Source organism: Ovis canadensis, chromosome 3 (assembly GCF_042477335.2).
Source record: "Ovis canadensis isolate MfBH-ARS-UI-01 breed Bighorn chromosome 3, ARS-UI_OviCan_v2, whole genome shotgun sequence".
Lineage (NCBI taxonomy): Eukaryota > Metazoa > Chordata > Mammalia > Artiodactyla > Bovidae > Ovis > Ovis canadensis.
In genome coordinates, this window is record NC_091247.1 from 191,225,443 (window position 1) to 191,252,347 (window position 26,905).

Genomic DNA, 26,905 nt, shown 5'->3' on the forward strand with positions numbered 1-26,905 from the left:
GATATAAACATAGTCACAAGTGACATTCTAATGTACCTAGTATCTTGTGGTACCTTTTAGGTTTATCCAATATTGACCAACTTTAGGAATGATTCTGACCTTGTATTGGCCTTGGCTGAAATCTCTGCTCAAATATTTACTCAGTCTGTAACCTTAGAAAATGGTCTTCACTCTCTGAGCTTCAATTTCCTCAACTACAATGTGGGATGTACAGTATACTACCCATCTGATAGGTTGTTGAAGGGAGGAAAGGAGATAGCCCTTGGAAGTGGATGCCTAGCTCACCGCTTGATTTAAAATGAGCCTGCATAAGCACTGGCCATCCTGAGTGTGGTGTTGGAAACCTTAGGTTAAATAGGGTCACAATTGAGGAGAACCACAAATTCTTACTTTCCTTTCCTGTTAACCTCTGACTGAATACTACTTGTTTTTTAAAAATGTTTGTTTTCTAATCAGGAATTTGGAGATGGTTTTCCTGACCTATTGTTCCAGTAATATAAATAAAACAAATGTTCTACAGACTTGGAGAGATACCTGAGAGAAGTGTCTTGATATCTCTGGTATTTTTCAAGTCTGCAAATGAGAGGTGTGAGGGAGAAATGTAAAGTGCGTGAATACAGACCCTGCATTCAGAGGGAGGCTTTTATTCATAATCCTTGTTGTAGTTATTAATAGGGCTTCCCCGGTGACTCAGTGATAAAGAATTTGCCTGCCAATGCAAGAGATGCAGGAGATGCAGGTTCAGTCCCTGGGTTGGGAAGATCCCCTGGAGAAGGAAATGGCAACCTGCTCCAGTATTCTTGCCTGGGAAATCCCATGGAGAAAGAAGCCTGGCAGGCTCCAGTCCATGGGATCGCAAAGAGTCAGACATGCCTTAGCAACTAAACAATAGCAGCAACAGCAGTCATTAATAGGGTCTGAGATCCAGCGCCATAACTTACGAATGCTACATTTCCTTGTGGAGTAAGTATGTATAAGGCCGCACATTCTGTTAAGACGGTTGGGACGAATGAATCACAGCGTCCAGGTAACAAGCTGAGGAGGCTGGCCTGGGAAGGAGGGGAAACCTGGCCACTCAAAGTGACACGGAAAGTTTTGCTTTTGACTAGTTTATCTTTCTTTTTTCATAAACTGTTCATTGTAAAATGAGAGACTGGAAAAATAAAGCAGGAAAAGATTACGTAGAGAATGTAAAGGTCAAAAACAACAATGGGAAATAACAATGGGAAAAGCAGTATAGTCACAGGATTTCAGTTAGTCCACCCACACCCGCTCGCCTGCTACGAATGTTACTACTTCCTACTGCCATCCCTGAACAATGCCCTCATCTTCACAAGGATAGGTTTTCACAGACTGAACTTGGGTGAAACATAATAGAGCGGCTATGCTAATTGCACAGAGGAAAGATCAATTCCAATAAATATTACAGTTATATCTATGCTGAAATCAAAGTTATCTTTAAAATCTCCCTGTACCATGCACTGTGTAGTTTTGGAGAGAAAAATCAGACATTTTCCTGTATAAAAATTAAATTTTTAAAAAGCCATCACTATCACTCTGACCTTGGTCCTGCCCTGTGACTAAATATACTTTGGGTAATGTCCATTTGAAATGTTACATTAAAATTCTAGCTTTGTTTGTTAGCTAGTGAGCTGTACTGTGGGGGTGATTGAAGAGACTGATGGTTTCACTGGAGCACCCAAATGGTAGCATCTATAAATCTTTTGTTTTGGGTTAGTCATTTTCCAGTGAGAGGATTCCTCCAGTCTCCTCCCTGAGAGTCCAATCCCGGCTGCCAGTGTGCAGAGCTTTGCATGGATACCACAGGGTGAGGAGGATCCACTGTTCAGAATGCATATTGTCACTTAACCTACTTTGAAGGTGCATCTCTACTGGCCCTCAGCTGTACCTGTTGTTTCTGAATGCAGGATCTCTCTGATTCAGTTCTCCAGGGAGTAACATGAATGCATGCTAAGTCGCTTCAATGTCTGACTCTTTGCAACCCATGGACTGTAGCCCACCAGACTCCTCTGTTCATGGGATTCTCCAGGCAAGAATACTGGAGGGGGTAGCCATGCCCTTCTCCAGGGGTCTTCCCGACTCAGGGATCGAACCCAAGTATCTTACATCTCCTGCATTGGCAAGCAGGCTCTTTACCACTAGCGCCACCTAGGAAGCCCTCTAGAGAGTAAACTTCCTGCCTTTTGCTGGGAAGGGAAAGCATAGTGAAATAAGTCGCCGGGATGTGCAGGGCCAGGGAGACTAGCTAGGGCCATGCATTTGACCTCACCTCAGCAGCTCCACAGAAGGTGGAGTCTGGTGCTTTCGCAGGATGTTGCCCTTGGCTTGGTCTCTAGCTTCACACACTCCCTGTACATTCTGTCCTCTGGAGAGTTTCTCAAGGAGCCAGCAAGTGGATTTTAAGTGGGACAGTCTTTGCTGGTCCTAAGGGGCTGTTTTTTTTTTTTTTTTCTTTCTTTCATTTATTTGTTTGCCTTTGCACATTTTTCTTTATTTTAAAATTAAAAACAATTTTTATTGGCTTATAACATTAAACAGGGGCTATTTCAACAAAAGCTCAACAAAGGTCATAATACCTTGACATATTTCCCTAACAGCTTTAACACTTTGTATGGAATTTCCCTAGTGTTCTTACCTAGAAGAGGTACCGCATTTGAAATACAGTTGCCCAGAAACTAGGTTGTCATCATGTCTCCTTCCTCTCACCCTTAGCCTGTTCCCCTCCCACATTTAACCCTCAGAAGTTCTGGAGTTTTCTTCCCAGATAGCTCCCAAACCCATCTACCTTTGTCACTTCCCTGCCACCACCTCCTTGCAGGTGAGGGAACAGAGACTCTAGAAGCAAATTCCTTAGGCCAGAATCCCACTCTTGGTACTTACTACCAGGCTGATCTTGTGCAAGGTGAATTTGTGGTGCAGTTAAAGCTACTTGTATTACCTTCAAAACTTCAGTGTTACCCTCTGGGGCTCCCCAGGTATTTTGTTTTGCCAGTCTGAGCAGACTAATACACTCATGACTTAAGAAATTTTTAACTTTTCTGAGCCAAGCCTCCTTTCCTTACCTCCAACTTGTAGAATATTTATTAATAATTACACCTGCCTTTAAATAAAATTAGCCCTGGCCTAGTATGTGAGAAGTGTTTATTTCCAACAAACCTTAGTAGGGAGGCTAGTCTACAGTCATCCTTCTTGTAATGATTTATTTTTATAGACAATCTCAAATTTCTTTAAAAAAGAGGAAGGCTGTAAGTGAAGGAAGTAAGGAAAAAGCTGAGTTAACCTGAGCATGCATGGTTGTCCCCCCAAAGAATCATCTCTCACTACTTCCTGCTCCTCTGCTTCACAGGCAGTTAGTGTATTTTGCTTGTGCATAATTGTGCACAACCTTCACTGTTTTCCACAGAAGCATGTTTAGTAACTCATAAGGTCCACAAGTTTTGGAAGAGGCTTTGATGGATGCAATGAACATTTCAAATACAAGTTCATAAATCTGTGATTAAAACATGAAAGAAACTGGCGACATTCCTAAGCAGTACTCTTTGTTACTCATTTTTTTTTTTTTAATTTATTAACTTTTAGGTCTGGAGTTCAAACTCTGCCCCACAATGCCAAGGTTCACTACAACTATGCCAATTTCCTGAAGGACCAGGGTCGGAACAGGGAAGCCATCTACCACTACAGAACGGCCCTCAAGTAAGCTGCAGCTGGGTGTCTATGCTTTTCAGGCCCTTGTTTATTTCATTCACCCCTCCCAGTATACAGAGACCTTGTTTCTCTTGACAGTGACCATCTCCCTGGAGGTGGTATAGATCTTGGACTCCAAATTTTTTGGCTCTTTGTTCGTCTGTTATAAGTTTACTTTGCTTCTAACTTTCGGTGTTTTCTTATAAAAATTTCCATTGCTACACATCATGTAATAAAGTGACACAGTTAAATACATATATACAGACCTATAGTAATTGGTTATAAAAATATTCTCGTAAGTTCATAGGAAATTTACTCCAATGAATACTTCCCAGTCTAGGCTTCCCATTATCTAAAAGGATTTATATAGAAACTTTTGAGAATAGAAGTAACATACTCTGATCATTGTTTTAAATTAAAAAAAAAAACTGAGAATTCACTTAATTACTCTGTTGGGAATATGTTAATAAGGTATGTATATACATCAGTTCAGTCGCTCAGTCATACATACATGTACATATAGTATATTTTTTAATGTTTTAAAAGTTTAAACATGAGCAGCCCTGACACTCTCTTTGTACTTATCTACTGAAAGAGAAAATACCATGTATGGCTTTAGAGATGATTTTACTGCGTGCCTGTTCAGTCATGTCTGACTCTTTGCAACCCCATGGACTGTAGCCCACCAGGCTCCCCTGTCCGTGGAATTTTCCAGACAAGAATACTGGAGTGGATTGCCATTTCCTCCTGCAGGAGATTGTCCCAACCCAGGGATCGAAACTGTGTCTCTTGCATCTCCTGTGTTGGCAGGCAGATTCTTTACCACTACACCACCTGGGAAGCCCAGAGATGATTTTAGATTCAAATTTGAGTTCTGCGTTATCAGCAGCCATCTGTATTGCTTTTAGGTACCCAAACTGCAACTCTGATTTTCAAGATGGTGTTTCCCCTCCCCCCAAAAAAGAAGGTCTGCCCTAAAAGATCTCAGATAATAAATGTGTTTAACCTGGAAGGAGTGAAGACCTGATAACTAAACATAGCCTCAGAATCTCCCCATGTGAGTTCACAGAAGTGTTTTCAAGAGGTTTCCATGCCTCTACAGTGTGTCCCACATTTGGTTGAATTTTCTGATACCATTCCACTTTGGGACATGCTCTAAAATATGTGTACCAAACAAAGCATACATTTCACTGAAGCACCCTTCTTGGATTGTCTCAAGGTTTAGTTTGAAATTGGCATTCTTAAAGTAACTGACCTAATTTTTAAAAGTTATCCTTTTGAATAGTGTTTTACATAAGTATATTTTGTCATCAAGCAAAGTCTTTTAGACTTTAGGACTTGTTATTTAATATTCAGTATGGGAAAAATTTTAAACTATTCACATCGAATTCTCTTTCCCAAAGATTTCAAGAAATATGAGCCCCAGAGGAATAATTGCAACAAAGCTCATTATTGTGAAAAAGTTTTTATTAAGAAATAGAAAGCATTTTGAAAGATTTAATAAGGAATTATATTTTTTTCACTGCAAACCAGTTTATCCAAATGTTTACAGTGCTTATCTCGGGTTAGTGAGATTATGGTTTAATTTCTTTCTTTATTCTTTCCTTTGTGTTCCAGATGTTTTACAATGAACATGCATTATTTTTGAATTGAGGGAGTGTCATTTTTTTTAAAAAGGCGTGTTCTTTCAAGGGACATTCAAGCCAATAAATTATGTTTTATCTTCAATAATTAATTAGTGTGTCATGATTTCAGGTGGCATTCTTAAAGGGAAGAGAAGAGCAGTAAGTTTGCCTGAAAAACATTGGTGGAAGGGAAATGTACCCGTATCTTTTTAAGTTTCTTTCATTCTAACACACTATTTTATGTCAAATTCAAACAAAAAAATAAGGCAGATCCTAAGGCACAGCTTAGGGCAAAAGTATAAGTTAAGCAAAATTCTCCTGCAGCTGATTTTACAGAATCGCGGTAGCTGGTTGGGACTTCCGCCTGTTTCCTATGAAACAATAAAGATAAATGTTTGCTTCAACAACTGTGCTTCAGGAAGAAACATGTCCTTTGAGGAATGTGATAAAAATCATTAAAGCTAAAAATATACTGCATAGTAATTAGTGAAATAATTCAGCCTATCCCCACCAGGTTAAAAATACTTTTGATTTAAATTATTATTATTTTTGTGTGGATACCTCTGTGTGAATTTTCAGTGGATGTGGGTTTTTTTTTTTTTTAAGTAAATTGTCACTCTTAAGTTAAAAAAAGGAAAATACTACGACTGTTCATCATTTTGGTGATTATTTATCCCCAGTGACTGGAGACTGCCCTTCCTTTGGTATAACTCTCTGTGGAGGTTGCAGACCCTGGGGCTCTGCCCTGCCCCAACTGTTTCTTGCTGCTGTGCCTTTGTTGTCTCTGATGTTTTCCATATTTGCACACAACAAGAAAGAGAATAATGAGGGAAATGCAGGATTAAATGTGGTGTTACCTGAAGTCAGTCCCCAAAGTTATTCATTCCTGTTGTAATAACTATATAGATTTCAAAGACAATGGTGAAATTAGTCATAAAGTTTGTATCTGTACCTATATCTTTTTGGCTGGCTTACAGTTCTCAAAATAACACTATATTAAATTGGTAATTATACATGGCATGAATACTGTGCTTCTTTTAAACTTCATTTTGTTTTTTAAACAATGTAGAAGTACCATTAACTTCATTTTGGTGTACCTATTTTATGACATTTCTGTATTGCAAGGGAGGTCGCCCTTGGATAATGCCGCAGCTAAGGTCATAGATCCAGATTAAGACTCGAATCATCAAAGGAAATTGTCAGAACCATTTCCTTAAATCCTCCGCAAAGACAGGTATAAGTTTTCCTTTGCTGTCGGGATGGCTGTTATATTTATTAGGGTGTTATAAAGGTTGGGATTCTGGACACTGGAAAATCAGAATACTGCCGGTGAAGCTGCCATTTTCCTTCAAAAGTTTCTAACCATTGAATTACTCTGGAGAAGGTTCCTACCATTTCACCTCATATGATGGGAGTAGAAAGTCCAGAGACCACCCAACCATTAAGCTCTTCCTGTACAAAACCTCTCATGGAATGATTCATTTGGTAAGCCCAAAAGGAGTGAGAGTGGCACTTCCCAAATGAAGTGCAGTTAATACTGTATGTATAGTTGGCCAGTGGCTTCTTGATTAGTTTTAAAAGTCAGTTTAAAGTGAAGAATCATGAAATAAATAATGCACACTCAAATGTCTTATTGTTCCATAAAATTTCACAGGTACCCCCATTTACCAGTTCTTTTAATGTCATAGCAAGTCTTTTTCTTTGAGTAAGAGTCTGCTGATTAGAATTGGCAAAAAACACATATATAGTTCATTTCTGTGGTGATGAGTTTTGATACTTTAAAGTGGACTAAAAATGTAAAGACTGAGACTTCTGATTTTTCTCTTCCAGTCTTTTACAATTAATCTTATATTGAATTCAATAGCAATTTTTGAGCAAGTTCCCTTTTTTGAGTTTTTTTTTTAGTTTTCATAGAAATTACTACTCTTTTTCACATTTACATTTTATCAGTTGGTAAGATATTTCATTATATCATGAAACTGCAATAAACTGGAATAAATTTGTTAATAAACATAACTGACTCAAGCAGCATAACTTACAGGAACAAACAGGCCCAGACTTATAGAGAGGGTTTATTAAGAAGTATATATCCCCCAAAATGCTTTACAGAGAAGAGAGAATATCTGGAAATCTGATGATACATTTACATGTCTGTTTTAAAAGAGTCTTCATTAGAAGTCTCATGGAAATTATTTTTCATCTTAAGTATAGATTCCCTACAAAAATCAATTACTGATTGGCTAATATGGGCTAGTCATTAAGAACCCTGAAGCTGGCAATGAGAATAGAGTTCACCTTTATTCAGGTGGATCAAAAAAGTCTCTCTGATGTCAGCAGGAATCACTCCATGTTCCTCTGAACATTTGTTCATTTAGATGTCCTCTTCCTTCTAGGCCCCTGACAGTAAGCCCCCGCCACACCCAGACTGGCTGACGCATTCCAGGTAGTTGGATATCAGCCACATATAAAAAGGCTGTGATCCTCAGCCACCCAGATAGCTATTTTCTTTTCACAGTTATGGTTTCACATGAAATTCACAGACATAGTCTAAGAAGTCACCCTCCTGTAAGTTATATTGAGTAGGAGATGCATTACTCAGAGGTCCCTGACCTGAGGGATCTCTCAAGTGTCTTTGGGTCACCTGGCCCCTTAGAGAGGACTTGTCCACTCCTAATATATCTATTGTTGATCTTTTAAATAGACAATCTGAAGAGGAGGGAAACTGTTGGGGGGGGGGGGGGGGGCGGGGGCGGGGCAGTGTTGAAGTCCCTGACCAGACATAATTAAAAGGAAAGAAATGTGCTTTTAAAACTCTTGTACAAAAGAAATATTCAACTGATATATAATTGGCTAACACGTGGGAAAGGAGAAGCTAAAATTTTTCTGACTGGGATTTTTTTTAATGCATAAAATAGAGACTTGTCATAAGAACAGTTCCCACTGCTATCATTCTTTGTATCCCCTTGTATGTAGATAATTGGAAGTCTGCAAAGAGGCTCCATGAGATTGTAATAAGTGTATGTGGAAAAAAGGAAATCATAAGACAGTGATTATTGAAGAAAGCCATATCATTAGACTGTAAAGAAGTCTATATCTAATTAACCCACTGTTCATTGATGTCCTGAGTCTATTAATAAGATTATTATAATTCCTTTGAAAAGTGTTGTCTATAAAACTGGTAGAGTTTGAACATTTTTTAAAAAATCAGGATTTAATGATTACTTAAAAGCCCTTCTTTACCTAGGCTATTTTTGAATGAGCATTTAAAATAACTCCCATGACTACAGGTGGCATTAACTACCAGCTGCCATGTATTTCTGGAAAGAATAAAAATTGCGATGCCATTTGTTAACCTAGTTTAACAAGTGGAGATGGATTCTTCTGCTGGTGTGTCATTTTCATTTATAAAAGTCTAAATATGCTTTCCAGTAGGACAATTGAAATTATTTTTGTTCCTTTTTGTTAAAATTATATTCTTACCACGTTATTTTGTGTTAATTAAGTTTAGCAATTTTATTCATTAAATCCAAGACATTATACATTTCATTTAGAAAGCTAGAATTTTAGTCATATTGTGATCATACTTATGGACTATATTTCAGCATGAATGTTCTATAATTTATATTAAAAACCATTTGCTCTCTTCTTTTCTGCCTTCTTTTCTCTCTTCTTTTCTGTCACTTCAAAACCTCACTGTAGTTCCCCAGGAAACAGAATCCAAGGCAGAGATTAACAAACAGGAAGATCATTAATGCTGGCCAGAGAAACAAGATGGGCAGAGGGAGAAGCTGAGATGCGGTATACTCCCAGGGGATCAGAGGAGCCCTTAGGGTGTTCGGGAGCTGGGCATCCTCAGAGTTGTCATCAAAGGAATGGAACATTTATACCCCCTTATCAACCAGTCACTGGTGCTAGGCAGTTCAGTTCCATTCAGTACAGTCGCTTAGTCATGTCTGACTCTTTGTGACCCCATGTATTGCAGCATGCCAGGCCTCCCTGTCCATCACCAACTCCTGGAGTTTACTCAAATTCATGTCCATCAAGTCGGTGATGCAAGCACCAAAGAATTGATGCTTTTGAACTGTGGTGTTGGAGAAGACTCTTGAGAGTCTCTTAGACTGCAAGGAGATCCAACCAGTCCATCCTAAAGGAAATCAGTCCTGAATACTCATTGGAAGGACTGATGCTGCAGCTGAAATTCCAATACTTTGGCCACCTGATGTGAAGAACCTGATGCTAGGAAAGATTGAAGGTGGGAGGAGAAGGGGACGACAGAGGATGAGATGGTTGGATGGCATCACCGACTCAATGGACATGAGTTTGGGCAGGCTCAGGGAGTTGCTGATTGACAGGGAGGCCTGGCCTGCTGTAGTCCATGAGATCACAAAGAGTCAAACACAACTGTGCGACTGAACTGAACTGAACTGAACAGAATATCATTTAGATTTTCTGTTAAAATGAGAATAGTGGTGTTACCTACTCATAGTGTTAGTGTTAGTCACTCAGTCATGTCTGACTCTTTGCGACCCCATCGACTACAGCCTGCCAGGCTCCTCTGTCCTTGGGATTCTCCAGGCAAGAATACTGGAGTGGGTTGCCAGTTACTTCTCCAGACTACCTCATAGGGCTGGAATAATGAATGAATGAAGTCGCTCAGTCATGTGTCCGACTCTTTGCGACCCCATGGACTGTAGCCTATCAGGCCCCTCCGTCCATGAGATTTTCCAGGCAAGAGTGCTGGAGTGGATTGCCATTTCCTTCTCCAGGGGGTCTTCCCGACCCAGGGATCGAACCCGGGTCTCCTGCATTACAGGCAGACGCTTTACCATCTGAGCCAATTTGCCCCCTGGAACATTAGAAGATAATTCACAAACAAGGTGTAAAACAATGTCTAAATACCTGGCCATGCTAAACTCAGTAAATGCTGTTAATGCATCCTAAATCAGATCCCTTCTCCCTGCCTCCACTGTCCACTCTCACCTGGATTGCTTCAGTGTCCTCTGATCTCCCCATTTTCACTTCTCCCTTCTGCCCTCCTGCCATCTGTTCTCAACCCAGCAGCCCAGGGGAGTTCATTAGCAGTCCTGTGCTCAGAACATTCTGCTTGCTTCCATCAAGAATCAAGGGCCCTGCAGTGGTCTCCATGTCATGCACTATCTGACCTCTACCACTCAGACCTCACCTCCTATTGCACCTATCGCTGTCAGCTCCAGGAATGCTGGACAGCAGTTGCCACATTCCTATATCAGTTGGGGGAAAAAAAAAAAGCATGACCTAAAAGTAGAGCATTATGTTTTATTTGGCAGATGGCCCAGGACACAGCATCTCAGATAACGCTGAGAGACTACTCTGAAGAAGCAAATGGGGGTTGAGGATATATAAGAGTTTTTGCAACAAAGACCAGGTAGTTGGAGCAACAAAAGATTACTGTTTATTAAAGAAAATCAGATATCTTAAGAAACTTAGTGTTTTTCTAATGTAGGGGAAGATGCAAGAGTCTGGGTTCACTGAAAACCATTCCTTTGATGTGCACCTCAGCTATCTGGGGCCAGTATCATGTGCTGTCTCATCCTGAGTCTCCCCAGGGTGCACCATCAGAGGTGGCTGCAGCTGCTGGCTGCAGGATGCTAGGCATCTGGTTTCTATCCAGAGTCCCCCAGGGCTCACCATCTGGGCAGCTGTAATGTGATGATGTAATGGCTGCCACATTGTTTGTTTGCTGATACAGTGGTCAGTATTTTTTCATTCACATCTATTACAGGGACTCTGCATTTGTCCTTCCTCCTTCCCAAGACACGTTCCCCCTTCTGTAAATGGCTGCCCCCCTCCCTTCAGGGCGCCTTAGGTAATCTCATCTTGTCCATGAGTCTATCCCTGGTCTCCCAGCCAACCCCAGCATACCCTATTCTTCTGCTTCACTTCGTTTTTCTCCTCTGCAGGTTTCAAGCTCTAATACACTTATACACTTTTAACACCACTAGCTATTGTCACCCTGTATATTTAACTTATATGCAGAGTACATCATGAGAAACGCTGGGCTAGAAGAAGCACAGGCTGGAATCAAGATTGCTGGGAGAAATATCAATAACCTCAGATATGCAGATGACACCACCCTTATGACAGAAAGTGAAGAAGAACTAAAGAGCCTCTTGATGAAGGTGAAAGAGGAGAGCAAAAAAGTTGGCTTAAAGCTCAACATTCAGAAAACGAAGATCATGGCATCTGGTCCCATCACTTCATGGAAAATAGATGGGGAAACACTAGAAACAGTGGCTGACTTTATTTTTATGGGCTCCAAAATCACTGCAGATGGTGATTCCATGAAATTAAAAGATGCTTACTCCTTGAAAGGAGAGTTATGACCAACCTAGACAGCATATTGAAAAGCAGAGACATTACTTTGCCTACTAAGGTCCGTCTAGTCAAGGCTATGGTTTTTCCAGTGGTCATGTATGGATGTGAGAGTTGGACTGTGAAGAAAGCTGAGCACAGAAGAATTGATGCTTTTGAACTCTGGTGTTGGGAAAGACTCGTGAGCATCCCTTGGACTGCAAGGAGATCCAACCAGTCCATCCTAAAGGAAATCAGTCCTGAATATTCATTGGAAGGACTGATGTTGAAGCTGAAACTCCAATACTTTGGGGACCTGATGCGAAGAGCTGACTCATTTGAAAAGACCCTGATGCTGGGAAAAATTGAGGGCAGGAGAAGAAGGGGATGACAGAGGATGAGATGATTGGATGACATCACTGAATCAATGGACATGGGCTTTGGTGAACTCCAGGAGTTGGTGATGGACAGGGAGGCCTGGCATGCTGTGGTTCATGGGGTTGCGAAGAGTCAGACACGACTGAGTGACTGAACTGAACTGGGCTGCTGACCATTATATGCCAGTGTGTGTGTGTGTGTGTGTGTGTGTGTGTGTGTGTGTGTGTCTGCTCAGTCACTCAGTCATGTCTGACTCTTTGCAACCTCATGAACTATAGCCCACCAGGCTCCTCTGTCCATGGAATTTTCAGGCAAAAATACTAGAGTGGGTTGCCACTTTCTACTCCAGGGGATCTTCCCAACCCAAGGCTCGAACCTTCATCTCTTGTGTCTCTTGCATTGCCAGGCAGATTCTTTACTATTAGCACCACTTGGGAAACCCCATTATATGCCAGTGGTGACCCCCAATTCCTGAGGTGAATCTTCAGGATATACACTGCTTTCCCTCCCCACTCCTCACGACCTCCTAGGCTGGCACTATTAACTGTAAACATGGACACACTCCTTCTGTCCCATCACTGTCTTTTTTTTTTTTTTTTTCCTGGCAGTCTAACAGCCAGAGTGCTACACATGCTGCGAAGTGTTATTACAAGAAGGATACTAGGAGCACACTGATCTGCCATATAGGACTTTGAATCTCCTTATAACCTTGGGTGTAACTCTTAAATTGTGCATGTCTGGAATTCCATTTGATGTTGAGCGTGTCAGAAAGGTTTGGAGGTAATTACCCTGGTGCCTGTGGGAATCATTTGTTTCAGATGATGAAAGATTAACAGACTCTGTTGGAGTGAGTGCTTGACAAGGAACAGTCCTACATTCTTAAAATGGACTGGGCCAAGTGTCCTTCACATCTGAAGACCCATGACATGGGAGAAACAGATGGATATGAGAAGACTTGAGTATTCATTGGGTCAGTAGTGAAAAAATAATGGATGTTATTTTGACTGATGGAAGCAAGTCAGATGCCTTTGACAGTAGTGAGAAGGGTGATTTTTTGGAGGATGAGAAATATACATGAAAGAAGAGTGGCAGTTTCAGCCTGGCATGTGTTCATTAGGCTGTGCAGGGAGCCAAGCACAGCCACCCAGAGGTTCTGCAGCCAACCCCAGAGCATCAGATGTGTGGAATGTACCAGGGATGATGGTAGGCATCTCATACCCACCATCCTTTTTGGTCACACAGGTTAATATGTTATGGACCTTATTGTTACAGAGAGAGCAACTAATGCACAGATATGAGCTCAAAATCACCCAGCAAGAAAGTTGCCCAAGGCTTCTGACTCCCAAGTGCAATTATTTTTCCACTCCACCAAAATGATTTCCTATTCTTCTGCCACAGAAAACCAAAGTTCACCATGGTCACCCCAAGCCCTTGAGAAAAGTTAAATTACATTGACTACTTTCTGTTTAAAAGAGCAGAGAAGTATTTAATTCAATGTATTTCCCAGCCTCCTGAGGAAAATTCCCGGGAATCAGGAAAATTCAGTCACTTAAAATGAGTCATTTCCTGAGGGCATGGTTTTTCTTTAAATTGTCTAGAAAAGTCAGATGGGCGGAGTCCTGCTGAATCCTGACTGGAGGTCATCCATTGTGAGAGGTCAGATCATTTAATTGGCCCCTCACTGAAGAGTGTGTCCTGTTTCCCTAAATTGCATTTGAGGTTTTTATTTCCCCAAGGCTATCTAATGAATGGGAAGAAGTACAGAACCAAAAGAAAGTGGCAAGACTTACTTCTGGGTGTCAATGGTGATTTCAGACAATTAAAGAAGCAGACTGGTAGATGGTCAATGTCATTCTGGCACAATTTAATGACCTGATGATTCATAGTTTATAGCATGGAGGAACCAGGCACTTGAGAAATGCCAGGAACTAACGTGACTAAAAATATGCTGCTGCTGCGGACTCCTGAAATAAAGCTTACTTTGGGTACTTTTTAGTTCAGTGCACTTGAGGTCTCATGATTGAGTTTTTTCCTAGTCTTGTTTTTCTTTCAGGTCCTTTTTTCTTTTTTTCCCCCCAACAGAAAATAGAAAATAAACATCTGACCTTAGCATACTTAGCCTCAAATAAATTAATGTGTGGAATGAAAATCAGACAAATAAATCAGGGTGTGTATGCTCCAAAAGGAAATTGCAAACTGGAGCACATGTTACAGTCTTGTTTGAACAATGAAATGCCTTAGAAGTTTCTCAAACAGTAAAAAAAGAACATCATTCTTAACTTTTGAACAGAGTGTACAAAATTTGAAGTAAATGACTAAATAAAATATGAAACGAAACTAGAATCATGTACATTTTATCTTCATGGATCTTTAGTTGAAATTGCAGCTTGAGACCAGTGGATCTGTGAGCATGTATCTGTGCCTTATATCACACAGTAAACCAGTCATATCCGACTCTTTGTGACCCCATGGACTGTAGCCCACCAGGCTTCTTTGTCTACGGAATTTTCCAGACAAGAATACTGGAGTGGATTGCCATTCCCTTCCCCAGGGGATCTTCCCGACCCAGGGTCTTCTGCATTGCAGGCACATTCTTTACCATCTGAGCCACCAGGGAAGCCTCACTGCCTTGCATACTTACTGAATATTGTTGGTTCCAAATAATTTCCCATAATACTGTGCTTTGCAGAGATGACATGAGTATTTTGTATGACAGGAGACAAGTTTTCCCAGGGAAGGAGAACCTCAGCCATGTTTCCTGAGTATTGACTTTATTTTGCTTCTGTCACTGAGAAGTCCCTATAAGATCATAGCTGAATGAATTGGCCCAAGGATACAAGGGGAAATTCTTCTAAGTGGAAGCCCTAATTGGTAGCAGTATATTTCTTTACTGAAGGTTGAATGACTCATGGATTATTTGGGAAAATAAATAGATTTACTGGAATTATCTGACTTTCAACACTTAACACAACTGCTTCTGAGATATTTCGTTTTTGAAGAAAGTAATTTATTTTTTCTTTAATTTCCCCACCCTCCCTTTCCACAACTGTAAAACAGTACAATAATTCTACTTGAAGAATTAGAATTAAGTTAGATAGTGTACGAGAAAGCGCTCTAAAATGTAAAGTACCATTAATACATGCTCAGTGTTTCGGGCCCTTTTTCTTCTGTTTCTGCTTTCTGTTTGTCACTTAGGCAACTGCTACCTCAGTGGTTCCTATTAACATATTGTTGATGTTCATTCTTCAGAGATAAGGTGTCTGGGAATGAAAGGGAATAATAATAGTGTCCTTAACTACCTGCTTTATTAATTCTGCTTAAGGAAAGGCTACCAGATAAAAAATAAGAAGCACTTCAATGCTCAAATGGATGTGTGCTTATCAGGAATGTAAATCAGCCAATATTTGAAACGATATTCTCTTCAGCTCATAGAATTGTAATTGTATTTCTATATCTAGATGTCTTTTTTTAAAGAGAAAGAATACACTTCCTGATACTAGTGGCTGTTCACACTGTTTTTTAAAGAATGTGTTTGAAAAGAAAATCACCACTCTCCTCCAGTTCAGTGGAGCTTTTGTAGAGATTGTTTAGCTGGGGAAGGGAATAATCACTACCAGAACTTTTGTAAAGCATACCTGTAGTCGTCAAAGTCAAGGCACACTTCATTTATTCTGACAATTGATGGAGCTATATAGACAGCTCTTAAATTATTCATCTTTCCAGTAGGAAATTCCCCTGCTGGAGACCTCAGGATTGAATTAGACCTGAGTTCATTTAAACACAAGTTAATATAAAAAGTAAACATACAAAGTAAGTTTTGTCCTTGCATAGATCTTCTGTAAACAAGAGCAGAATATATGGTTTAAGAAAATGTCTACATCTATATAAACATCAAAATTAAAAGTGACTTTTTTTTCTTGGCCCTCTTGAATAATTATTTTTATGAAATTCAGCTTTGTTTCATAAATAATGCAATGCTTGCTTGTGATTAGGCAAGCCTAACCAGCTCAGAGAAAGAAGCTATTGCTAGCAGACCCTTACTACTACCAGGAATAAACAATATCACACATTTTCGAGTTGGAGCTCTGTGAGTGGTAACAGAATCAATGTGCCAAGTTGTTTTAGTCCTGTCGGACTCTTAGCGACCCCATGGACTGTAACCTGCCAGGATTCTCTGACCTTGGGATTCTTCAGGCAAGAATACTGGAATGGTTACCATTTCCTTCTCCAGGGGATCTTCCTGACCCAGGGATCAAACCTGAGTCTCCTGTGGCTCCTGCATTAGATTCAGTAAATCACTGTAAATGCCAGCAATCCCCTTCCTGGACAGGTTAGGACTTTGTTACAGCAGAGCTGCTTTGCTGCCTGTAGCTGACCACAAAGCTCTGTCCTAAGCCTCTTGGAGCACAAGACATGCGGAAGATTTTTCCCCTCATGGTATTTATATTTGTTTCTCTTTTACTTTCCTTCTCACTGATTGTTTCTGTTTTATAGAGTTCAGTGTAGGCTTATGTTCTGTTTCTGGTTTGAAAAAACAGAGAGAGAGAGAAACATTTTTGTAGTCAGTAATCTTTGAAAGTGCATGCTATTGCTTTAAATGGCAGTGAGACAGTGACAAAGTCATAAAAGGTGGACTGAGAACCAGCAGGAGAGGCTGTTGTGTGACAGGGAACCCATGTAGAAGCTCTTAATGAATTTAGACTGCCCTTTCCTATATTTGGGCTTTCCTGGTGGCTCAGAAGTAAAGAATCCACCTGCCAATGTAGGAGATACAGGAGACTCCAGTTCTATCCCTGGGTTGGGAATATCCCCTGGAAAAGGGAATGGCAACCTGCTCCAGTATTCTTGCCTGGGAAATCCCATGGACAGAGAAGCCTGGTGCGCTCCAATCCATGGGGTTGCAAAAGAGTCAGACATGACTGAGCAACTGAACAACTTCCTAAATTTAGTGTTTTCATCTCAGACATTTATTCTGAGGCCTCCAAAACCTAAAGAAATAAGAAAAAGTCCAAGTTTTAAGAAGTGACCTCTTCTGAGAAGGCAGAGGTTCCTAGAACCTTCTGTTGCTGTTTGTTATCAGAGAAAAAATTAGAACTGTTTTCATCATGTTCACTGGACCTGTCCCCACCTTAAATCTTTAGGAGGTCAGAGAGCTTTGCTCAGCATCCAAAAAAAATTTTTTTCCATTGGAAGAATTTAAGTTCTGGCTCTGATGTGCTCTCCATAACCATTCCCAAAGTAATTTTTAGACATAGCTTCCCAAGGAGGCTGTTCAGGGCATGAAGTGAGTGGTCAAGCATTAGAGCATCTTATCTTGGTTCTGATGTCCTATAGAGGCACTTCAGAGACCTCCAAGGGCTTGCATCTCCATGGAGACCCCCTAGGAACTGTGAGGCTGGGAGTTAGGGGGTTGGTACCAGGTACCTGCAGATTGTCTTTGCTAATTAAAGGTAACCAAACAGTGTGTATGTGTTTTTTTCTATTCCCAACTTCCTCTTATAATATATGTCTCCCAGCAGCCCCCAAAGTCGTTGTGAAAAATTAGGGTTTTCAAGCCTTGGGAGGATGTAACCTTCATCTACATTGATTCTGTCTTTTGTCAGTCAAGAGGACCACTACCCAGAGTGTCTTCCTGAAAGTACTGAGGGATGCTTATAGCTGAGCTATGAGAAAGTAGGGAAGGGACAATTACATGCCAAATAAACTCTGGGTTATGCAAAGGCTTTTTTAAAAAAAGCTATGCAGCTTGTCTTCCTTGGCCTTTTAATAGGAACCTCTCTGTCCCCAGATTATATTGATCTTCTTAGAAGGTATGGAACAGGCTGGGAGAGGGGAAGCATGACTTTTGATCGTCAGGAGACTTCACAGGTACAGATCCTGTTTTTATTACTTGGGCTTTATCTTGACTTTCCTACATTAAAAGGCAGCTCCACAGGCTTATACAAAGTCCTCTGGGTGACAGAGACAAGGCGACCTCTTTGACGACTAAATATGCCCACTCTGAGCACTGCAGAAACAATTCAGCAGTGGCTAAAGAAGCAGTGCTGATTTGCTTTCCGTATAGTTTTGAGCTAAGGAAGTAAATTGATTCTCTTCCTTTCTTAATCAGCATAAATTTGGTTTGCTGATGTACACGCAGTCCTCCTTTACATTTGCTTCTGAATATTAGGATTGCTATTTTCACTTCATTGTGCATTTTTAAATTTTTAAATATTTGTCAGGATTTTCATTCCCAGACTCTATCAGGGCAGATGGTGCCAAATTGCAGTAGAGGGGAAAATGAGGTAAAATGGTAAAAGAGTCAAGACAGAGAGCCATTTGAAGGAGGAATATCATTTTTGTGGGGAGATGTTTGTATCACCTTCTCAATAATGGTCATGTCACTTATGCTTCAGATATTCAAATATATTCATGAAGATCCCTCAGCTGAGGAATTGCCAGCATCTTGTGTAATAGTGGGCATTATCCAGGCAGCTGGTCAGCAGTCCCCTAGACCAGAAACTCAACACCTGAAGCAATGAGGATTTTCTATCAAAGGAAATAATCACCCAAGTCCAAGAAACACAGAGAGTCCCAAATAGGATAAACGCAAGGCGAAACACCCCAAGACACATATTAATCAAATTAACAAAGATCAAACACAAAGAACAAATATTAAAAGCAGCAAGGGAAAAACAACAAATAACACACAAGGGGATTCCCATAAGGATAACAGCTGATCTGTCAATAGAAACTCTTCAGGCCAGGAGGGAATGGCAAGACATACTTAAAGTGATGAAAGACAATAACCTACAGCCCAGATTACTGTACCCAGCAAGGATCTCATTCAAATACGAAGGAGAAATCAAAAGCTTTACAGACAAGCAAAAGCTGAGAGAATTCAGCACCACCAAACCAGCTCTCCAACAAATTCTAAAGGATATCCTCTAGACAGGAAACACGAAAAGGGTGTATAAACCCGAACCCAAAACAATAAAGTAAATGGCAACGGGATCATACTTATCAATAATTACCTTAAACGTAAATGGGTTGAACACCCCAACCAAAAGACAAAGACTGGCCGAATGGATACAAAAACAAGACCCCTCTATATGCTGCTTACAAGAGACCCACCTCAAAACAAGGGACACATACAGACTGAAAGTGAAGGGCTGGAAAAAGACATACCACTCAAATAGAGACCAAAAGAAAGCAGGAGTGGCAATACTCATATCCGATAAAATAGACTTTAAAACAAAGGCTGTGAAAAGAGACAAAGAAGGTCACTACATAATGATCAAAGGAACAATCCAAGAAGAAGATATAACAATTATAAATATATATGTACCCAATATAGGAGCACCACAATATGTAAGACAAATGCTAACAAGTATGAAAGGGGAAATCAACAATAACACAATAATAGTGGGAGACTTTAATACCCCACTCACACCTATGGACAGATCAACTAAACAGAAAATTAACAAAGAAACGCAAACTTTAAATGATACATTAGATCAGTTAGACCTAATTGATATCTATAGGACATTTCACCCCAAAACAACGAATTTCACCTTTTTTTCAAGTGCTCATGGAACCTTCTCCAGAATAGATCACATCCTGGGCCATAAATCTAAACTTGATAAATTCAAGAAAATCGAAATCATTCCAAGCATCTTTTCTGACCATAATGCATTAAGATTAGATCTCAATTACAGGAGAAAAATTATTAAAAATTCCAACATATGGAGGTTGAACAACACACTTCTGAATAACCAACAAATCACAGAAGAAATCAAAAAAGAAATCAAAATATGCATAGAAACTAATGAAAATGAAAACACAACAACCCAAAACCTGTGGGACACTATAAAAGCAGTGCTAAGAGGAAAGTTCATAGCAATACAGGCATACCTCAAGAAACAAGAAAAAAGTCAAGTAAATAACCTAACTCTACAACTAAAGCAACTAGAAAAGGAAGAGTTGGAGAACCCCAGAGTTAGTAGAAGGAAAGAAATCTTAAAAATTAGGGCAGAAATAAATGCAAAAGAAACAAAAGAGACCATAGCAAAAATCAACAAAGCCAAAAGCTGGTTCTTTGAAAGGATAAATAAAATTGACAAACCATTAGCCAGACTCATCAAGAAGCAAAGAGAGAAAAATCAAATCAATAAAATTAGAAATGAAAATGGAGAGATCACAACAGACAACACAGAAATACAAAGGATCATAAGAGACTACTATCAGCAGTTGTATGCCAATAAAATGGACAACGTGGAAGAAATGGACAAATTCTTAGAAAAGTACAATTTTCCAAAACTGAACCAGGAAGAAATAGAAAATCTTAACAGACCCATCACAAGCACGGAAATTGATACTGTAATCAGAAATCTTCCAGCAAACAAAAGCCCAGGTCCAGATGGCTTCACAGCTGAATTCTACCAAAAATTTCGAGAAGAGCTAACACCTATCCTCCTCAAACTCTTCCAGAAAATTGCAGAGGAAGGTAAACTTCCAAACTCATTCTATGAGGCCACCATCACCCTAATACCAAAACCTGACAAAGATGTCACAAAAAAAGAAAACTACAGGCCAATATCTCTGATGAACATAGATGCAAAAATCCTCAACAAAATTCTAGCAATCAGAATCCAACAACACATTAAAAAGATCATACACCATGACCAGGTGGGCTTTATCCCAGGGATGCAAGGATTCTTCAATATCCGCAAATCAATCAATGTAATTCACCACATTAACAAATTGAAAAATAAAAGCCATATGATTATCTCAATAGATGCAGAGAAGGCCTTTGACAAAATTCAACATCCATTTATGATAAAAACTCTCCAGAAAGCAGGAATAGAAGGAACATACCTCAACATAATAAAAGCTATCTATGACAAACCCACAGCAAACATTATCCTCAATGGTGAAAAATTGAAAGCATTTCCCCTAAAGTCAGGAACAAGACAAGGGTGTCCACTTTCACCGCTACTATTCAACATAGTTCTGGAAGTTTTGGCCACAGCAATCAGAGCAGAAAAAGAAATAAAAGGAATCCAAATTGGAAAAGAAGAAGTAAAACTCTCACTGTTTGCAGATGACATGATCCTCTACATGGAAAACCCTAAAGACTCCACCAGAAAATTACTAGAGCTAATCAATGAATATAGTAAAGTTGCAGGATATAAAATCAACACAAAGAAATCCCTTGCATTCCTATACACGAATAATGAGAAAGTAGAAAAAGAAATTAAGGAAACAATTCCATTCACCATTGCAACGAAAAGAATAAAATACTTAGGAATATATCTACCTAAAGAAACTAAAGACCTATATATAGAAAACTATAAAACACTGATGAAAGAAATTAAAGAGGACACTAACAGATGGAGAAATATACCATGTTCATGGATTAGAAGAATCAATATAGTGAAAATGAGTATACTACCCAAAGCAATTTACAAATTCAATGCAATCCCTGTCAAGCTACCAGCCACATTTTTCACAGAACTAGAACAAATAATTTCAAGATTTGTATGGAAATACAAAAAACCTCGAATAGCCAAAGAAATCTTGAGAAAGAAGAATGGAACTGGAGGAATCAACTTGCCTGACTTCAGGCTCTACTACAAAGCCACAGTCATCAAGACAGTATGGTACTGGCACAAAGACAGACATATAGATCAATGGAACAAAATAGAAAGCCCAGAGATAAATCCACACACATATGGACACCTTATCTTTGACAAAGGAGGCAAGAATATACAATGGAGTAAAGACAATCTCTTTAACAAGTGGTGCTGGGAAAACTGGTCAACCACTTGTAAAAGAATGAAACTAGATCACTTTCTAACACCATACACAAAAATAAACTCAAAATGGATTAAAGATCTAAATGTAAGATCAGAAACTATAAAACTCCTAGAGGAGAACATAGGCAAAACACTCTCAGACATAAATCACAGCAGGATCCTCTATGATCCACCTCCCAGAATTCTGGAAATAAAAGCAAAAATAAACAAATGGGATCTAATTAAAATTAAAAGCTTCTGCACAACAAAGGAAAATATAAGCAAGGTGAAAAGACAGCCTTCTGAATGGGAGAAAATAATAGCAAATGAAGCAAGTGACGAACAACTAATCTCAAAAATATACAAGCAACTTATGCAGCTCAACTCCAGAAAAATAAACGACCCAATCAAAAAATGGGCCAAAGAACTAAATAGACATTTCTCCAAAGAAGACATACGAATGGCTAACAAACACATGAAAAGATGCTCAACATCACTCATTATTAGAGAAATGCAAATCAAAACCACAATGAGGTACCACTTCACACCAGTCAGAATGGCTGCGATCCAAAAATCTGCAAGCAATAAATGCTGGAGAGGGTGTGGAGAAAAGGGAACCCTCCTACACTGTTGGTGGGAATGCAAACTAGTACAGCCACTATGGAGAACAGTGTGGAGATTCCTTAAAAAATTGCAAATAGAACTACCTTATGACCCAGCAATCCCACTTCTGGGCATACACACCGAGGAAACCAGAATTGAAAGAGACACATGTACCCCAATGTTCATCGCAGCACTGTTTATAATAGCCAGGACATGGAAACAACCTAGATGTCCATCAGCAGATGAATGGATAAGAAAGCTGTGGTACATATACACAATGGAGTATTACTCAGCTGTTAAAAAGAATTCATTTGAATCAGTTCTGATGAGATGGATGAAACTGGAGCCAATTATACAGAGTGAAGTAAGCCAGAAAGAAAAACACCAATACAGTATACTAACACATATATATGGAATTTAGGAAGATGGCAATGACGACCCTGTATGCAAGACAGGGAAAGAGACACAGATGTGTATAACGGACTTTTGGACTCAGAGGGAGAGGGAGAGAGTGGGATGATTTGGGAGAATGACATTCTAACATGTATACTATCATGTGAATTGAATCACCAGTCTATGTCTGATGCAGGATGCAGCATGCTTGGGGCTGGTGCATGGGGATGACCCAGAAAGATGTTATGGAGAGGGAGGTGGGAGGGGGGTTCATGTTTGGGAATGCATGTAAGAATTAAAGATTTTAAAATTTAAAAAATAAAAAACTAAAATTAAAAGAAAAAAAATAAAAATAAAAAATAAAAATTAAAAAAAAAAAAAAAAGAAAGTAACTGTAGGCTCCAAGCTAAGTATCTTACCTGGGTTGATTGGCATATTATTTATTTTGCACTCTTTGGGGGTAATTTCCTTATACCACTGAGTGTCAAGTATGTGCCTTCCTGCCATCTTTACATTCCGGTAGCTGCACAAACAGTTGATCGTTAAGATTTGACATAAAGGGACTTCCCTGGTGGTTCAGTGGTTAAGAATACACATGCTAGTGAAGGGACACAGGTTCAATCCCTGGTCCAGGAAGATTCCACATGCTATGGGACAATTAAGCCCAGGCGCCACAAAAACTGAGCCCTGTGCTCTAGAGCTTATGTTCCTTAACAAGAGAAGCCACCTCAGTGAGAAGCCTGCACACAGCAAGTAGAGAGTAGCCCCTGCTCGCTGCAACTAAAGAAAGCCTGTGCAGAGCAACAAAGACTCAGCGTAGTCATAAAGAAATAAAAAAAAAAGATTTCACATAGACATACTGTGAAATAAAGGAAGAATTCAGTGTTTCATTTTGGTTCTGGCATACCTGAGGTGGGGAGGGGTGAAGAACAAGTAAATCATGACCAATGTAGAAGTCTTTGAACAATCATGGCTAATATTTCTAATTTTTCAGGTTGTATCCACGCCACGCAAGTGCCCTGAACAACCTTGGAACCCTGACTAGAGACACAGCAGAGGCAAAGATGTACTATCAGAAGGCTCTCCAGCTAAACCCACAGCATAACCGGGCTCTTTTCAATCTCGGGAATCTCCTTAAGTAAGTAGAACAGGTACCTTTGCTCAGAAGACCTTGTAATTTTAAGAAATCCTTTCCTCTTCGGCACTCATTTGGTTGCGCTGTTGTCTCCTCTTCCTAGGGCAGAATAGGTTTTTCAAGCTTTGGGAGGATGTAATATTCATCTGAATTCATTCTGTCCCTTATCAGTCAAAAGGGTGTTTCCCAATGTCTCTCTGGAAGTATTAGTTCTGGGAGATGTTCCTAGATTGCCTGTAAAGGGGTATGAATACAGAATGGTTGCATGGTCAAATAAACTCAGGAAATGCTGAGCTAGGCAAAGATAGTTCCTTTATTGCAAGCATCTTTAACATGCTAAATGCTCTGAATATTCAAGAAGGGAATACGGAATATAGCACTTTCCTTAGTCAATCATTTTAAATAGGCGTTACCCAGGTGTTTCGTGAATATACCTTCGGGAAAGTGCTGGTCTAGGATAAGCAGTGTACTCTAAAGGTGCAGCCAAAAGGCATAACCACAGTTTGTGTCGAGTGTGTGATATAGATAAGAAGCAAAGTGGGGCTTCCTTGGTGACTCGGTGGTAAAGAATCTGCCTGCCAGTGCAGGAGACACAGATTCAATCCCTGGGTTGGGACGATCCCCTGGAAAAGGAATGGCAACCCACTCCACTATTCTTATGTGGAAATCCCATGGACAGAGGAGCGTGGCATGCTACAGTCCATGAGACTGCAAAGAGTCAGACAGCTTAAGCAACTGATCATGCAAGAAGCAAAGTGAGCCTAGCTTGGAATTAGTAAGTGTAACTCTTGCTCTCGGAAGACCTTCCAGGTGTAATCACTGGTGTTCACTTTTCACTCACTGCCCTGGAAAAGGTTAATAGTGCAGTTAGTCTCCCTGAAGGCAAAGAAGTACTTTTGTGTCTTGCATTTTTGTTAATGTAAAGTCTAGGCATGTTGATGATGGTGTTGGTATAGTTAAGGCAGTAGTCATAGTGGAAATGGTGGTGGCTGTGGCATTTAACTTTTACATATAAAAAACAGGTTAAAATACCAGAAATGGAAATAAAGGGTAAAAATGATTAGAGTCAGTGTTGGTGATGCATTATCTGTGCTTCTTAGGTTACTGACAATCCATACACTTCCTGAATTGGTTTCTACGTCTCTGAACTTCTAGAGAGCACACTTGGTACTTTTAGGGCCCTTGGTTTGCTGTCTTTTTTTTTTTTTTCCTTTTTTTTTTTTTTTTTTTTTGCTGTCTTATTTAATCTTTTCCTTACCAAGATTGGCTTAGTTGCCTTAGTACCTCAGTGGATGCATCTTCCTCACTTTTCCTTTTACTCCTTGAATTTTCCATATGCACAGAGATACTAGTTCTTTTCCTTAGTGTGCTCACTTGTTAAGTCATGTTTTTATTTAATATTTGAACAGAAGCATTGTGTAAAGAATACATGACATCCCAAGTCTGAAGTTTTGTTTAAGAATGGCGTTATCCATGCACTGGGATAGTAAATCAAGAGAGTACAACAGAAAAATTAATAAATGCAAGGAAACTACATATAAAATGAAAAAATAAAAGTTTAAGTCAGCAAAAACTAAATGAGCTTAATTTTTAAAATTAGATAGTTTAGGTAATTCCCTGTTGGTCCAGTGGTTAGGATTCCATGCTTCTACTGCAGGGGGCATGGATTTGGTCCCTGGTTGGGGAACTAAGGTCCTGCAGGCTATGCCCCCCCAAAATTAGAAAGCTTGTTAACATTCTGTATAAATTGAAAGTGATGAGAAACAACTAAGAATGAAAACGTATACACTGACAGAAAAGTCTTTTAGTACCAGTATGTTCTCCTTAATAAATAACATGAAATCAAAAGATGTGGGGAAAGTGTGTCAGTTATGTAGGTAGCTATTTAGAGGTCAATAGGATGCTTTTATTTTACTCTTCCATTTTTATGAGTTCTTTTTTATTTATGTGAAGTTTCAAGGACTCATTTATAAAAGTCATTGTTGCATCTATATATGTCCAATTTAGAGCCCTAATAATTAAAGGGTGGATAAATCCTGCTCATGTCTTTTGGAATACTTGCATTTCAAAAATAGTACTGATTTAAAAATACTGCAGATGAGTTTCTTTCTTTTTTTTTTTTTTAACAAAGAAGCCAACTTTGTCAGCCTGAATACAAACGGATAGTTCTTGTTGGAAATGATCTCCTGCAGTTGTGATTATCACACTGTGCTGAATGTGGCTCTACTTGAAAATGATGGCATAGATGCTTTTAAATTTCATCTTACCCAGACCTGAACAAGACATGCATACTGCAGCCTTCCTATTTCAATTGGCATATTATTGCCCCTATTATCTTGAGTTAGTGTATGTGAGTTAAGAGCACAAGGAAATATTTTTTGGAGCATAGCAATGGCCACTTTTCACAGTAGGAGGGACTCCTAGATATTCAATATAAGATTTTTCTGTATTTTTCAGTAAAATCAACTCAGTGATTATCCAAACCAATAATGCTTCACACCTGTATAAGAATTTGAGTGCTTTTTTAAAAAAAATAAAATAAAATAATGCCTTCCCAATTATTTTTTAATATACGTTAGGATGAATATGAACCAAGGTCCTGATAGGTTAACCGTCAGGTACAAAGTCACCCTTGTTTACCTTCTGCTCTTTATATTAACCGGAGAGCACAGTGGCTCCATCTGTGTAGATGAGTCTTAGAATCCACTAGAATCAAATCATGATACTAGCTAATACTCATGTAATATTTTACAGTTTACAGACAAGTGGGTTTTATATCCACTATTTAATTTAATCTTTAAAACTATTGTGAGAGGCATTGTCATCCTCATCCCCATTTTCATTATGGATGAAAAAACCAAGGTTTGAAGACTTCGTGTGACAATGGTCCAGGCTATAGCTGATCCAGGGTTGAGTGCATGCCCTGTCTTATTCACTTTCCATTACCCATACTGCCCAAA

The 26,905-nt window shown here is 39.5% G+C and overlaps 1 protein-coding gene across 2 annotated transcripts in view; it reads left to right on the forward strand.

Moving 5' to 3' along the window:
• TMTC1 (transmembrane O-mannosyltransferase targeting cadherins 1) overlaps positions 1-26,905 on the forward strand; it is a 337,062-nt gene that overhangs the window by 236,449 nt on the left and 73,708 nt on the right. The window contains exons 11-12 of one of the 2 annotated variants that reach the window (XM_069585452.1): positions 3,601-3,714; positions 23,805-23,948. In XM_069585452.1, coding sequence (XP_069441553.1) covers positions 3,601-3,714; positions 23,805-23,948 — 258 coding nt within the window. The remainder of the gene's footprint in view (positions 1-3,600; positions 3,715-23,804; positions 23,949-26,905) is intronic. The other variant, XM_069585453.1, reaches the window with a different exon arrangement.